Source organism: Amblyomma maculatum, chromosome 11, assembly GCF_055883805.1.
Source record: "Amblyomma maculatum isolate TAMU_Amacu chromosome 11, ASM5588380v1, whole genome shotgun sequence".
In the NCBI taxonomy this organism is placed as follows: Eukaryota; Metazoa; Arthropoda; class Arachnida; order Ixodida; family Ixodidae; genus Amblyomma; species Amblyomma maculatum.
This window is the reverse complement of record NC_139354.1, coordinates 143804592-143819478: the sequence shown is the minus strand read 5'-3', so window position 1 is coordinate 143819478 and position 14887 is coordinate 143804592. Positions and strand designations below refer to the sequence as shown.

At 44.9% G+C, this 14887-nt stretch overlaps 1 protein-coding gene across 1 annotated transcript; it reads right to left on the bottom strand.

The window, feature by feature from the left end:
* Positions 1 to 2355: 2355 nt before the first annotated feature.
* On the bottom strand, positions 2356 to 4188 carry LOC146175113 (uncharacterized). Its single transcript, XM_084585526.1, has one exon. The coding sequence runs from the start codon at positions 4186 to 4188 to the stop codon at positions 2356 to 2358; it is 1833 nt and encodes a 610-aa protein (XP_084441652.1).
* Positions 4189 to 14887: the final 10699 nt, after the last annotated feature.

The following is a 14887-nucleotide window of genomic DNA, read 5'->3' as shown; positions in this document are numbered from 1 at the left end:
ATTGCACGCGTTCGAATTTAGCTATGTTAGTTGCTGTATAAAGAAACCAAATTGTGTTAGCGTATTCTAAAATTGGTCTGACAAATGTTTTATAGGCCAGAAGCTTAATATTCATTGGTGTGGTCTTTAGGAGTCTTATTAAATAAAATAATTTTTGTAGTGCTGTAGTCGTAATATTATTTATGTGTGCCTCCCAATTAATATTTGATGGCAGTGTTATTACCAAGTATTTAAATTCATCAACCTTTACAAGTGGCGTACCATTAACGCTGTAGGGGAAGAGAGAGGATTGCTTTTTTTTTTGTAATTGTCATGGCTACTGATTTTTTAACGTTAATAGACATTTGCCAGAGGGAGCGCCACTAGGATACCCTGTTGAGGGATTCGGAAAGGATGAGATGGTCATTGTGGCTTTTAATTTCTTTGGATATAACGCAATCATCCGCGAAGAGTTTAATTTTGCACCCTATGTTATTCGTTATGCCATTGATATAGATCAAAAATAGAAGTGGGCCGAGAACTGAGCCTTGTGGAACCCCAGATGTGACAGAGACGGTATCAGATGGCGTATGATCAACTATAACGAACTGTGAACGATTTGTTAAAAATTTTTTTATCCAAGCAGAAACTTCTGCCCTTTCCAATAATGTTCTCTAATTTTGCAGTTAACTTGTTATGACTCACGCAGTCAAAAGCTTTAGATAAATCAAGTAGAATCATGTCGACTTGTGAACGGTTGTTAATGCAAAGAGTAAGGTCATGAAATACTTCTGTAAGTTGTGTGATGGTTGATAATCCAGCCCGAAAACCATGTTGGTGAGGAGATAGTATGTTTTCATGTTCTAGAAATGTGGTTATATGTTTGAAAATGATATGCTCTAGTATTTTACATGAAGTGCTTGTCAATGATATTGGTCTGAAGTTAGCAACATTCATTTTGTCTCCTGTCTTGTGAATCGGTATTTTAGCCATTTTCCAGTCATGCGGTACGTTACCAGTTGACATCGACTTACGAAAGATCTGTCCCAGATATTTGCTACACCATTCAGCATATCTTTTAAGGAATTGGTTCGAAATTTCATCAGGGCCGTTGGATTTTTTGGGGTTACTGTTGAGAAGATTGAGGATTCCAGCATCTGTTATTATTAATGGATCAAGTACCGAGGTATGAGGTAGCGGGAAAGGAGGAAGTGTACCGTTGTCTTTCGTAAAGACTGACTGAAAAAATTTATTGTAGCTATTAGCCATTGTAGTCCTCTCTTCGTTGGTAAGTTTGTTGTAGGCTGGGTATTGCGTAGATGTTTCCAGAATCTTTGTGGGCTATTTTTAAGGAAGTTAGGAAATTTTACACTGTAGTAATGTGTTTTGAGTGTTTTAGTTTTTCCTTGAATTCTTGTAATGCAGATTTCAACTTGGAAGTCGTAGAGGGTGTCGAGTTGTTTTTGTTGGCCTTGTGAAGCTGTTTTACACGTCGCTTAGCATGGATAACTTCGAGCGTGATCCAGGGGTTTTTCAGGTGTTGTTTATTCTGTTTCATTGGAATGTAATTATTTACACAGTTTAGCACAATGTTCTTAAAATGAAGCCGCAATGAATTCACATCACTGTATACATGAGTGGCATTTTCTTGGAAGGATAGAAATTCATGAGCTAGATAGTTTAGTATGCTTACGTCATCTCCTTTATTAAAATTAATGAAACTTTGAACTGTAGGAGGACTAGTAATAGAGTCACTGAGTGGGAATGTGCACATAGGTATACTGTGGTCAGATATACCTTCGAGAATTTCCAATTCTGTTTGGTTGATTTGAAAATGGTTGCTGAGAAGTATGAGGTCGAGGATGTTTTTCGTTGTACCTTGAGTGCGAGTGGGATGAGTGACCACTTGATGTAGGTTAAAATTTAGCATCAAGTCTGTTAGCGCATCTGAAGCTTCTGAGGCGTGATGCATTGTGTCCCAGTCAATGTCGTCAAGGTTAAAGTCACCCGCAAGAATAACCCTGGATTGATGGACATGACGCTGCATGTACTCTTGAATGGCTGAAAGGCATGTGCTGTCAGCAGATGGACTGCGATAAACGCAACCGGTAACAATCGTCGTCCCGTCGCATAATATTTAACAGAAAACGGCTTCAGCGTGAGCCACATCGGGAAGAAGGACAAAGGGAAGGCATTTTTTTATCAGTAACGCTACTCCGCCCCCCCCCCCCCCCCCATGAAGGCCGGTCTTTCCGAATGATTGCGTAGTTTAGTGGGGCAATTTTGTGATCGAATACAGCAGGTGATAACCATGTTTCCGTGATGGCCACTATATCTGGGTTATTGTCAACTAGTAGGTTTTCCAATTCCTCGGTTTTATTTAGAACACTGCGGGCGTTTATGTTTATCAAGGTTACTCTTTTGATTGTGCGGCTCGGCGGGTTGTTCGACGGATTGTTGTGCTTTCTGCGTCGTTTTTTTTTGCATCGGCACTTTGTCGTTCTTCTCTTCGTCCCAAATATATGCGCGTTTGTTAATGTATAATTTGTCGTAGGAAAGTGATACCTTATCTTTTCTGTCGCGGTTTGCTTTCGCACTGTCCCAAAGTTTCTTGCGTATATCTCGCACTCTTTTGGAGAAATCTTCCGCAACTGAGTAGTCGGTTCCTTTAAGTTTGTATCCTTTTCCTAATACTGCTGCTTTTTGTCTGTAGTCCAATAATTTCATTATTACTGGCCTAACCTTACCTGCCGCGGGCTTCCCTAGCCTATGTAATCTTTCTATTGCCACTTTTTCGAGGTCTAATGTGTCAACAATAATATCATTATTAACAGTTTCTTCGTGCGACTCGCTTGTTTCTTCGTCATTTTCTGGAAGACCATAAATGATTAGGTTAGACCGCCTACTGCGATTTTCTAAATCGTCAATTTTCTTTTCAAGTGCTTCTATGACTTGATTCATGTCAGTCATTTGTTGCTGGCAAGCCTCAACTTTACTTTCAAGGGAAGCAACTTTGTCTAGTTTGGTTTCTATGTCGGTCAAACGTTTTTCTTTTATATCTTTTATGTCAGCTGCAATGTCCTTCAGTTGTTTAGCAATTTGGTTTAGGTCGGGGTCAGGGTTAGTTTCAACATCTCCACTCAGCACCAACAATTTTTTCAAGGCAAGGGCGACATCAACCACCTCTAACAAAAGAGATGGGCACGGCAGCACTACCAGAAAAGGGTCACTTGAGCGGATGCAATATCCGAAATCTTTCCTTACCTGCACAATGAATGCAAACGGGTTGTCAGCGTGCCGCATGCTAGCAGTGTCATTGTGCCCAGTGGCCGAGTACGCCCACGGTAGGCTGTATATAGCTGCGGAGAGCGGTGGCGTTGATGGTAGACCACGTGCCAAGAGTTCCGAGCTTGTTGTCGTCCGGTGGTGATGGTGCGGTTTCCACGATGTAAGCGGTGGCAGATCCAGCACTTGGCCTGTGCTGGCGTAGAATACCTGCGCAGTCCTGGTCACCCGGGCTTGCGCTGTGTCTCCATCGCCGGTATGAAGCAGCAAGCCAAAGGACAGCTGCACAATGAATGCAAACGGGTTGTCAGCGTGCCGCATGCTAGCAGTGCCACCGTGCCCAGTGGCCGAGTACGCCCACGGTAGGCTGTATATAGCTGCGGAGAGTGGTGGCGTTGATGGTAGACCACGTGCCAAGAGTTCCGAGCTTGTCGTCCGGCGGTGATGATGCGGTTTCCACGATGTAAGCGGTGGCAGATCCAGCACTTGGCCTGTGCTGGCGTAGAATGCCTGCGCAGTCCTGGTCACCCGGGCTTGCGCTGTGTCTCCATCGCCGGTATGAAGCAGCAGGCCAAAGGACAGCTGCACAATGAATGCAAACGGGTTGTCAGCGTGCCACATGCTAGCAGTGCCACCGTGCCCAGTGGCCGAGTACGCCCACGGTAGGCTGTATATAGCTGCGGAGAGCGGTGGCGTTGATGGTAGACCACGTGCCAAGAGTTCCGAGCTTGTTGTCGTCCGGTGGTGATGGTGCGGTTTCCACGATGTAAGCGGTGGCAGATCCAGCACTTGGCTTGTGCTGGCGTAGAATGCCTGCGCAGTCCTGGTCACCCGGGCTTGCGCTGTGTCTCCATCGCCGGTATGAAGCAGCAGGCCAAATGACAGCTGCACAATGAATGCAAACGGGTTGTCAGCGTGCCGCATGCTAGCAGTGCCACCGTGCCCAGATATGGATAAGACACTGCGAAAATCTATAGCGTATTCCCCCAATACTACCACGCCGTGGTGGCGAAGTGGTTACGGCTTGACTACTGTTCCCAAGGACGCGGGATGGAATCCCGGCCTCAGCGGCCGCTTTTCGTCCGAGGCAAAAAGCAAGGCGCCCGTGTGCTGAGCGATGTCAGTGCACGTTAAAGGACCTCAAGGTGCTCAAAATTTCCGGAGTCCACCACTTCTCTCATAGCCGGAGTAGCATTGGGACGTTAAACCCCCACAAAACAAACCAACCTATCCCCCAATACAACACGACATACGGCAACGCGCAAAACTACTTGCCGTCGGGTTGTGTCTTCAATCCAGAATGGTCTATTTGTATATTGGCCACGCAAGGCATTCCGCACATCACTTCAATAGTAAATACGACTAATTCCCCTTAATTTCATACGTATCGTTTCAGGGATATATTAAGTTCTTTATACACTTTATTATTGGCCTCGAGATCGAGCAGAGTCGCCGCCTTGCGGCTCAGCGGCGAAACCTACTCAGTGTGGATGTGTTTTCACGTCGTGTGCCAGCCCGCAGTAATTTACGCGCGCTCATGTGGCGTATGTAGGAGTGTTTTTGTTTGTTTCGCGGTTCCTGTGAACTTTAGCTAACCTATATGCCTCTTGCAAAATAAATATGAACAGTCTATAATCCCCCGCTTCATTAAATATATGTATATACTTGTGCGTATCGAGTATGTCATGCTTGGATAAGGACATCATCCATCGCGGTCTTCGGCCCTTGAGATGCTTTGACATGCAATGTCTCAAACGAAGTGGTGCTGTCGTTAGCGCCGTGTCAAAGCAAAACAGGTCGCTGCCGTCAAGTGTATGCAAACGCTCAGAAATCGCATATTCCCGTTTCTGTTTGGAATACCACAGCTACTAAAACATATGACACCGCAGACTGCTTCATATAGCAGAATGCAGTTTGAACAGACCACTCTATGCCTACTATGCCTTCTGCATGCACGATAGAGTTGTGTGAGTACTTTTTTTTTTGCTTTTAAACCTCTGCTGCGGTGTCTCAATGGTAAGGGCGCTCGACTGCTGATTTCGAGAACGGGGGATTCAATCACAATCGTTTCAAAAGGCGCTCCTCTGCTGTGGGATTTGACTGCACAATAAACAATCCCACGTGGTAAATGTGGTGTTAATAATGAAAAAAAAAACGACACCAAAGCCAGCCCCTGCAATCATCTGTCATAGCCGATGCAGCTTTCATACGTTAAACCCGGGCCAATATGCATTTCTTTTTTCTTTGCTGTTGTAGGCTTCTGTGCACCTGTAAAAGTGGTAGTGAGCAAATTTTGCTTTAGAGAAATGCTCGAATTGTTGGGAAACATATTTCCTGCACCTTATTAAAAAATGTGGCGCAACAAACACAAACACAAAAGAAGAGAAAAAACACACGCGTGTGTTGTGTCTCTTCTCTTGTGTTTGTGTTTGTTGCGCCACATTTTTGAATACTATGCAGCACCAACTAGCCCCTCAAGCCGTTATATTGGGTTCCCTGCACCTAATTGTTACACTAAATATTACATAATACACCTAGATTAATGTACTTTACTGGTAGCCAATTATATTTAATATAATCCCTTTTCGTCCAAGTGCTGTCTTCCGAGCAAACTTGTCGTTTGTGACAAGGGGAGTAAACACAGCTTCATGGGGGTAAATATCAGTGTTTAGTTCGGGAATAAATACATTCTTATAGTCGCATGATAAGATGCCCTCCATTTCTTTCGGAATAGTTTTATATCCAGCACCCGTTTTGGAAGCAACCCTAATATTTTACTTCGCATAAGATTTAGTCACTGCTAAATAATTATTTATAGAGAAATTTTCAGCCTGTAAAATTGCTTTTCAGAACATGACAGTGCCCATGCGCAGTTTATAACGATGTCTTCACAGCGAGTAATTCGTAGCTTGCACTTTAACGTTACTGAAAATTAATCGCTGATTATTGTAAATTCTGTCAAGTGTGTGAAAGTCCTCTCACACGGTGAAATTTATTGGCATTGCAAAACAAAATAATTACACTACTAATTTACCATTATATATTAACATCACACACATCAGAAATCCCTTATACTTTCCTCGGTTTCAGGAAATCGTTTACAGTTAGTGGCGCATACAGTAATGCACTATCACATTCTATGACAGTGGCCGCAAAAAGTATCTCGGCAAATGCAATCCACTCAGCGCTGTATACGTGAAAAATCAGCTTTCCTGTGCGGCGAGGTTTCCTGTATAGTGTCGGCGTGATCTCATTTTTAGGGAATACTTGTGCTTGGTTGTCTGGGCCCGAGTTGATGTGCACTTAGTCTAAAGCAACTCGCCATGCAGTGCGCTGCCAATGCTACATTTAACCTGCCTAATCAGCGAGTCAAGTACGATATAATGAACCAGGCTTTCTCGATTCAATCTAAAGTACTGCAGGTCAGAGCACGAACCTTGGAACCTTGTATCTGCGTGGGCTTGACACTAAATTCACCGGTCTCAATCGCATGAGACACGCGCAAACTGTTTAAAAGTCGATAAGAAAAACAAAACTGTCATTAGGCAGGCTTAAGTATTAGGCGCATGAGCGCGGTACAGCGCAAGAAACGTGCAAAGTAAATCTAGAAGACTGGTGGTTGCGTGCTTTGTTTTCCTAAAATCGCCGCTCCTTCTGCTGCATTGGCGAAATCCTTGGAATTTTTTTCTGAAATATTGCAGAAATACTGCAGAAGACACGTTTTCGTCGCAAACAAACCCTCCGTAAATTCGGAAACAGACCTACGCAGCGTGCGTTTCTGCGAGCGCCGCCGGCTGCCGATCCACACTACCGGAGTGACGGTGGCGCCACCTCTAGGTCGATCTCGCGGCGAATTGACACAGTTAGCAGCTGGAATTGCTGTCATAAAAATTTCAGATAAATGGTAGCAGCTTGGTGTTTACAGAGCGCTTACCCATAGTCGATTCCAATTCCATATTCAGTTTTCTTGTGTGTTATAGCCGTATCAAGGAAGAACTGAAAATGTTCTCCGAAAGGTGCGCTTAACGTATTTCCTCCTGGTTTATACAGAGAGTCGAAAAAGACAATGGTGCAAATTCCGTCGATGGGGAGCTTGAAAGTTGTTAGGTCAAAGCGATCGCCCAAGGTACAGATGAGGGAATCAGGCGGCAGACGACCAACTGCGAGCAATAAAATGTTACAGAGCGATATTATCACAGTTCAAAAAATCTTCATAGGTGAGCTTGATACTGTACCAGTAAGTAAAATGTGACAGCTATCATCACACCAATGGATGTGTATGCCCCGGCTTCAATTCATAAAAACTCGAATCCGATATTCCAGTTTAAGAAAATCAAATACTTTCTTTTAAACATGTGTTTTACATATACCGGCTCAAACTTCTCGGTAATTATGTACTTCAGTATGCGTCGACAAGCGGGTTATACGTTCCTGAAGGGAGTCAACAGCACGTTGGCACCATACGTTGTAAATAATAATGTTCCGGCACTTTGAGGGACTGTTCCTGCATGGTTTTAGAAGATAATTGTGTATATTTTCATCATGGATTTAAAATACCTCATTACCAGTTCAATTTTTTGTGCATGTCTGATATTTATTGCTATGTACTCGGCATTGCACCTTTAGTTTTTGCCCTTACTCAAAATTCAATGCTGCAAATTTCTCGCTTGACTGCTCCACAAAGTGAGTACATCTACATTTCGCTTACCGTAATATATGTTGGCAGCTTTGTCGAAGTTGATGGATTGAATTGGACCAGATACTTATTTTCTCTCACTGCGGTTAAGAGTATCCTAAATGATGCAATAATCTCACCGGTTTCCCCTAATTATTGTTTAGATGATTATCTACGGCGTGTCAATTGTCATTACTTTTCGTTTTACTAGTCATGGAGCCTCTATAAAATGTCTTGGTATTTTATACAGCGGACGTGCTAAGAAGGCGAGAGCGTTATATGTAAAACGTTAGTGGTGTTTGGGTGGAGGACGTGTAGCCCTGCCGGGGTAGGAGTGACCCGGTTTGCATTTGCCTTAGGATGACCGCCTCCTCCCTACTAAGTGCCGGGTGAGGCGGCGGCATTGTCCGTCGAGCTAGGCGGTAAAAGTGAGTCACTTCCTCGTTTTTGTTTCGAACCACAACTCGGAACGGTCCCTCTCGGAGGGGCGGAAGGTAAGCGCTCGCGCCGCCGAATGGGCCGTCTCGTTGTGATTCGGTGAGTGATATGTGCAGTGTATGTCAAGTGGGTCCGGTGGACCAATGGCACATCATGTGGGACTGTCCCAGGTTCCCGACCGAAGCTGCATCCAGGACATACCCACCGTAACTTCAAAGTGCTGTGCAAAATACAGACAAGGACACTCAACTATGGGCCGTCCAGCATTCCCGGGGTGCGCTCGAAAAGCACAAGCCTCACCGCCCTCCACAAACGTGCCAAATGAGGTAGTGCAGAGTAGGGCATAACCCCGGGTCGACGCTTGGCCAGAGTCACGACGCTTTAACCCGTCGTTTGCCTGCTCCATAATAAAGTCATACATACATACATACATACATACATACATACATACATACATACATACATACATACATACATACATACATACATACATACATACATACATACATACATACACACATACATACATACATACATGCATACATACATACATACATACATACATACATACATACATACATACATACATACATACATGCATACATACATACATACATACATACATACATACATACATACATACATACATACATACATACATACATACATGCATGCATACATACATACATACATACATACATACATACATACATACATACATACATACATACATACATACATACATACATACATACATACATACATACATACACACATACATACATGCATGCATACATAAGTGGTGTTTGCATTTAATATTGCAGCTTCTAGTCCCCTGCCCCGCTAAAACTTTCAAACTTCCTATTATTCTCTTCATGTACTGTACCTACCCTCATAATTACTCAACAAGGAACCACGTGCAATATCAAAATAGCTCTAATATATAACCCTAATATATCATTGTAAAGCCAGATGACAGGCGATTTAGCGATGCTGCAAAAACTGCAACGCTGTTGTCTTTATGCGGTGACGATGCTATTGATGCCTTGAATATTTTCCTTTCAACGAAAACGAATCTAAAGACTATAAGGTGGTCGTAGAAAAGTTCGACAGCTACTTGGGCACACAGATGCACATAGTGAGCGAATATGCTTGTTGCGCACGAGAATACAGGAGGCAGGTGAATCCTTCTAATAGTTCTCACTAGCAGTAAGCAAACAGGTCGATACTGCAATATTTAAAGACTAACAGATTTTATGATGCGCGAGCTGATAGCATATGGAATCGGTATTGAAAACCTTAGAGCGAAAATTTTCCAGGATAATCAGCTCACGATAATCGCATCTGTGTGTGTGTGTGTGTCGCTCCTTTTGTTCTTTTATTGGAAGAAACGTGCGAAGCAGCTGGAGGAGCAGCTCTTCAGAATGAAGTGTGGGCAGAGAAAAAACATCTCGGTCCTATGAACGTGACTCGATGTTGAAGGAGGCTGGAAAGCAAACTCAAGTGCTCTAAGCGTGGTAGAAAACACAAGCCACGCCTATGGGAAGACTTGTAGAGCCTGCAAAGGTAAGAAACACTTCGCAGCAACCCTGCAGAAAGGTCAGCGAATTCAGGTATGACCTTGGCGTCACGATGATGACTTTTAAATATTGTATGTCCGCGTGGACAGCGTGGGAGGCCAGTCAGGCTGGATTGTTGAGGAAAACATTGAAAATAAACCTGATTTTCTGATAGTTGATACTGGATCTTAAGCGAACCTACTGAAGTACTCTTCCTACAAAACATCAAGGCTCCTGCCGGCGCTCAAGCACAACAGTGCCACCCTACGATCTTACACTAGAGGTTCAATCAAGCACTTGGGCTTTATCCGCCAGTGAATAACCATCGGTGGCGGCTGTTGTGACCAACTTTTTCGTGGTCAAGAAAGGATGCCAAGCGCTTTTTACTTCAAACCAGTGATCAGCTCGGACTAGCTTGGCGGAAATTAGATCTGGCGATAAGAAACGGCTCCTAAAGACTGTTTGAAGAATACAGTGATATTTTTCAATGCACCGGCTCGTACAGTGCAAGTACTGTACAAGGTGGTGCTTCGCAAAGGTGCCGTCTCAGCCGTGCAAGCCGAAAGTCGTGTACCTTTGGTACTACGGGAACCAGTACGTAAAAAGCTGCAAAGAATGGAACAGGCTGGTATGATATTACAACGTCAACTAACCAACGGGCAGAGTGAGAAGTTAATAATGTGCATGGATCCACTAAGGACTCTTGAGTGCATAAATAGAAAGCATTTTGAGATGCTGCGTAGGGAGGACATACAAGCACAATTGTCAGGTGCAGAAATATGCAGCCGTCTTAATGCAAAAGTTGGTTTCTATCAAATCTCGAGTGATGATAACATCAAGTCTTTCTACTTTCGCAATCTCCTTTGGAAGTGGCCGGTTCTTGAGGCTGGCATTCGGAAGCTAACGAGCGAAAACTTCGGCTCTGGTGTTCACTTAGTCTACGTGGATGACATTTTGTTGTGGTAAACATGAAGAAAAAAGCATGTCCAGCGCCTAAAATTGGTATTTTAAGCAACAAAACGGACCGGCGTAGCAATAAATGCAGAGAAATCTAGATTCGCAGTCGGAGTCAATGAAATTGAATCATTGCGCGATATAGTCTCTGGAAAAGGTGTAACGCCTATACACAACCAAATGTTATGCAAACAGCGCAGGGGACAGAACAAGAAGCTGAACAAACACAGCGCTGTATTTCAGTACTTTGTGTGTCTTCTACTTATTGTCCTGACCTCTGCACTGTTTGGATTAAATCCCGTTAGGTACTTTCCACCAATTTGCCCAATCTCCTGTCCTTCTAAGGATAACGTCTAAACCAGCACTTGTGAAATCCACAACCGAGATATCTCTTCCATCAAACAAATGTAGTACGTCTGCTCGGCGCACCAAATTATTTCTCCTGTGAAGGAAATATATACCTTCCCTGACAGTAAAGACGCTACAGTTGCACAATTTGATCAAGCATGACATGATCTTCAAACGGTCTCCCAACCACTCACAACAGTGCATAGGAATCTGCAGATAATTTAGCAAGAAATCAAGGATTCCTATCTTAGATCCTGCCAAGCAACCTAAGTGGCACCGGACCCATCACAAAATGGTTTGGGCTCAGCTCTACTGCAGCTTCATGACATACGCCTCACAAGCCCTCAATCTTGTCGAAGAACGTTATTCGCAAAGTGAAAAAGAAATTCTGAGAGTGACGTTCGCATGTAGAAAATTTCATTACTTCATCTGTAATAAAACATTCGAGACAAGTCACCCGACATGTGACTTTCGCCTTTTCGCCTGCAAGTATGACTGCCAACATTTGACACTGTTACCGGAATTCCCCCAATCAATTTTTCTGATCACGCACATTTACAGGTCTACTCCTTTAGAAGGCGGACGGTCGAGGTGCGAATTGTTACCGGAAGTATGGCTGAGGTCAAATTTGGCAGTCTATGTAGACTGAACAAACATTACACAACGAAACATATTCAGACGGATTATTTGTGAGTCCTACTTTCTCCTCTTGGAAAAGGCCCAATTCTTAGGTTCAAGAAAAGGACATGGTGCCATAATGCTAAAGCTATTGACCAACACATCCGATTTCGCCCAAGATCCTAACCCAAGGAAATTTCTTCGGTGGATCCGGCAGCATTTGCTACCCAAAAACTACCCTTTCACCGCGCATGCAGTTCACATTGATGCCACTGACGAAACTGATCAGCGGGCAACGCCACTCACATCAGTTTCTGACACTCTAAGCTCCACTGTTCCGACTACAGCACAAGTTTCCACTTAGCTCCCAAGGTAACCGAGTAGGTTGAGACGACCTCTCCACTGCCTGCTCTGCGTCAGCTTTAATCAGATCCCATGAAGTAATAAAGTTTATCTCTCTGTTTTTTTTTTTTTCAAGAGAAAGATTTGTGACACTGAGATAAGGTAACGCCCGGCTTAAGCTTCTTCACTCATGGAACCCAGCACAAAGTGCGCCCACTTATCGTCATTCTTCGCCTGTCAGTCTGCCCTGGCTGTACACTTTAGCACAGAATGAAGCCCAATACATTTCTTCTTCCCGATTTCGGCTTGTTATTACGATTTCTTAAAAAAAATGACGATAAAGGAAAATACTATTTCTTGTCAAGTTCTCGCGACGATTTGTTACCATGCTGCAAAGCCTCCCACCCCCTCCACCCAGTTTACGTGGGACAGAAAATACCGCGTCCGCTTGAAACCTTCCTGCCTCCATTTTTACATTATGAGCCAGTCGATGTATTACGTAAAGAAGTACAGCAATTTTAGTAATGAAATTTTGAATTCTTAACGCACTGCTTTCAATAAAATTTTCACAAGTAGCTGCAGTTACTCCTTTCTGGAAGCCTGTATCCTCTAGTCTGCCTGTCTGTAATCGAGCCCAATCTGCTACACAGCGGTGACATTGTTACGGGAATGTTTTATTTGTAACTGGCGCTGCAATGGGCAGAACTCGGCGCAGACTTCAGGAGCTTTGCAGCATACACTCTGTCAGCGTCGTCGTCTTTCAGAACACTTCGTCGTTCACGCGTTCTTCGGTCGTCTTCGCTATCTGTGAGCACACCACTTCGGTCACGCGTTTCCCGGGAACACTATCCGCCTCGGCAATGTCAACGTCCCGGTGCGAATTAAATGTGCGCTGTAGAGGGAGAATGAGGCAGGCTTGAGGCAGGCCACATGTACGATTTCGGAAGTGGGTGTAGCGGACGGTGACTTTGGGTGGAAAAATGTAATCTCATAGGTGACATTGGTCACTGGGCGTAGTGCACGATAGGGGCCTGTGTAATGCGGCAAAAGATTTTCACACAAACCCACACGACGGCACGAAGCCAGAGCAACACCAGAGATCCGGGAGGATAGTGAACATCATGGTGATGAGCGTCGTAGCTGCGTTTTTGACCTTGAGAGATGGAGAGCTTGTGACGAGCAATCTGTCGAGCAGCATCGGCTCGGGCGATGGTATCGCGGGCAAACGTTGTGACGGGGCCAGCGGCGGGAAGCAAAGTGTCGAAGGGCAGTAAGGGGTCTCTTCCAAAGAGAAGATAGAAAGGAGAGTACCCAACAGTGTCATGGCGCGAAGATTTATATGCAAAAGTGCCAAATGGCAGCCTAATATCCCAGTCACAATGAGTGTCCAATACATACATGGCGAGCATTTCAGTGTGTGTGTGATTAAGACTGTAAGGCCGTTCGTCTGATGGTGATACGCCATGGCGAACTTGTGCTGAACGGAGCAAGATCAAAGTATTTAGTCAACAACTCCGAAAAGGAAACAGCGTCCACGGTCAGTAAGTAGTTGACAGGGAGCACCATGGTGATATATGACGTTGTACAAAAGGAAGTCAGCAACGTCAGTGGCAAAGCTAGTTGGAAGGGCGCGAGTGATCACGTACCGAGTGGCATAGTCTGTGGCCACAGCGATCCATTTGCTTCCTGACGAAGACTCCGGTAAGGTTCCTAGGAGGTCAAGGCTAACACGAGAAAATGGCTCAGTCGGGATAGCATTCGGCTGCAGGTGTCCAGGAGGCAGTACAGGGGGTTTCTTCCGGCGTTGACAGAGATCGCAAGCGGATACATAAGGTTGGAGGTAGCGGTAGAGTCCAGGCCAGAAGAAATGCCGGCGCACGCGGTCGTATGTGCGCGAGAGCCCAAGATGGCCAGCTGTAGGAGCGTCATGCATTTGTTCGAGAACGGCAGAGCGTAGGTATTGGGGAACGACCAGCAAGTGCTCAGTGCGCGTTCCCATGAAAGAACAGGGTGAGGGAAGAGTTACGAGTATCTGTGCGGAGGCGGTCGATAAAAGAGCTGAGGGTTGGGTCCAAGCGCTGTTCGCCGGCGATGTGGGAAAAGTCGGTTACCGAGAAGATACAAGGGTCCGACTCATGGTCTGTAAGGGAAAGGGGATCGACGGGATAACGGGACAGACAGTCTACATCCTACTGGAGCCGATCGGATCTGTGTACAACGGAAAACGTGTACTCCTTCAAGGGCATTGCATAGCGGTCGAGGCGGCCTGCAGGATACTTCAGTGCAGAGAGCCAACATAAGGCATGCTGGTCGGTAATAACAATGAAGGGTCAGCGAACTAAGTAGGGTCGGAATTTTCCAATTGCCCAAACGAGATCCATATAATCCCGTTAAGTAATAGAATAGTTCTGTTCCCCTGAAGACAGGAGATGACTGGCGTAGGCAATCTTGCAGTGCTAGCCGCGTTGTCGCTGTGGAACAATGGCACTAATCCCGTGGCCACTTGCGTCGGTGCGAAGTTCCGTCGGGGCAGACGGGTTGAAATGTGCCAACAAAGGAGGAATGGTGAGAAGAGTGATGAGGATGGAGAATGCGTTAGCCTGCTCTGGTTCCCAAGAGAAAGGGACGCCCTTCTTCAGCAGATTGATGGGAGAACGAGCACCGGCGGCAAAGGTTGGGACGAACCGGC

Coding starts and splice junctions, on each gene's coding strand:
- LOC146175113 (XM_084585526.1), bottom strand. CDS start 4,188: ATGCGGCACGCTGACAACCCGTTTGCATTCATTGTGCAGCTGTCATTT.